Source organism: Sinocyclocheilus grahami, unplaced genomic scaffold (genome assembly GCF_001515645.1).
Source record: "Sinocyclocheilus grahami isolate Dianchi unplaced genomic scaffold, SAMN03320097.WGS_v1.1 scaffold6002.1, whole genome shotgun sequence".
NCBI lineage: Eukaryota > Metazoa > Chordata > Actinopteri > Cypriniformes > Cyprinidae > Sinocyclocheilus > Sinocyclocheilus grahami.
This window is the reverse complement of record NW_015510543.1, coordinates 5,667-6,939: the sequence shown is the minus strand read 5'-3', so window position 1 is coordinate 6,939 and position 1,273 is coordinate 5,667. Positions and strand designations below refer to the sequence as shown.

The following is a 1,273-nucleotide window of genomic DNA, read 5'->3' as shown; positions in this document are numbered from 1 at the left end:
CTCCAGTCACATGATCCTTCAATAAAGACATTATAAATGTTTGTATTGTCACTTTTGATCATTTTAATGCATCCTTGCTCATAATAACACTCATTTTATATTCATTTACTCAATCCAAACTTTTAACCTGTAGTAGTATATAGTTTTGATATAATTTGCAGAATCAGACCTGCAACCTCCTTTATTTTCTGCGCAAGGGCAAATGAATACCGTTTTTGTCCATGCAGTTTGTATCAGACTGCCTCTTGCCGATGTCGGCGAAAGAGCGAACGATGGGAATCCGATTGGCCAGTTTCTTCTGGTTCTGGTGATGGTGCTGCTTCAGAAGAGCCTCTTTGATCTTCTTCCTGACATCCTCTTCAAGATGTCCAGCCACTTCCTGTTGGTCCAGCACCATTTCTAAGAAATTCAACATACAACATCACAAATGATCAGCAGCAGAAGATAAAAAGCATTATTACAGGCCTAAAAAACACACACACACACACACACACACACATCTTATTTTTTCAAAATGTTAATACATAAATATTTTTAAAATGAAGAATTAAGAATTGAATGGATATAATCTGTCACAGTCTTCTGCTGGAGTGCCCTTAAGAGCCATCAGAGGGCACTCTTTTGGACTTTGTGTTTGTTTTAACTGGACTGCATTTCCCATGGTTCCCCTCACTCTGCTCCCATCATCCCTTGCATCCTCATTGTTTCATTGGTTTCAGCTGTGTCTTGTTAGTTTGATCCTGCTGGTGTATATATGTTGGTTGTTTTGTGTAATTCGGGGCTTCAGTCTTGCTTTTGCTGTTATATGGTCATGGCGCCGATTATCTTGTGTTTTGCCTTGTTTTTCCCTGTTTTGGATTATTGTTTGGATCACAAAAAAAAAAATGCATCAGATATAAATATCACACTTGTAACATCACTATGGAATATTAACAATTTGGCAATAATCTGATGTCATTTGGACTATATTTTTTACATGTTTATTGTAATTTTATACTAAAACGTGAACACTGGCACAGATGCGCAGCAGTATAGATCTGCCGAATGCTATATTCATATTTGCCACCAAAGTGTTAATTATTTACTTCGAACCTGAATAATAAATAGAATGATGAATTCTTAGCACAGCATATGTCTGGCCAGTGCCGTCTTGATACGGAGCTGATGTGATCTTTAAATGGCTAATCTGTGCTAAATGTTTGTCAAAAACCTCATCTGTGTCTATTTCGCAGATGTTCCTTGAACTCTGCATCAAGAAACTGACATAGATGTT

The 1,273-nt window shown here is 37.2% G+C and overlaps 1 protein-coding gene across 1 annotated transcript in view; it reads right to left on the bottom strand.

The window, feature by feature from the left end:
- LOC107577421 (sodium bicarbonate cotransporter 3-like) overlaps positions 1-397 on the bottom strand; it is a gene marked incomplete at its 3' end in the record, with an annotated part of 1,118 nt that extends 721 nt beyond the window's left edge. The window contains exon 1 of the mRNA XM_016263502.1: positions 211-397. Within this exon, the coding sequence (XP_016118988.1) occupies positions 211-397 (187 nt within the window). The remainder of the gene's footprint in view (positions 1-210) is intronic.
- Between the last annotated feature and the right edge of the window lie 876 nt (positions 398-1,273).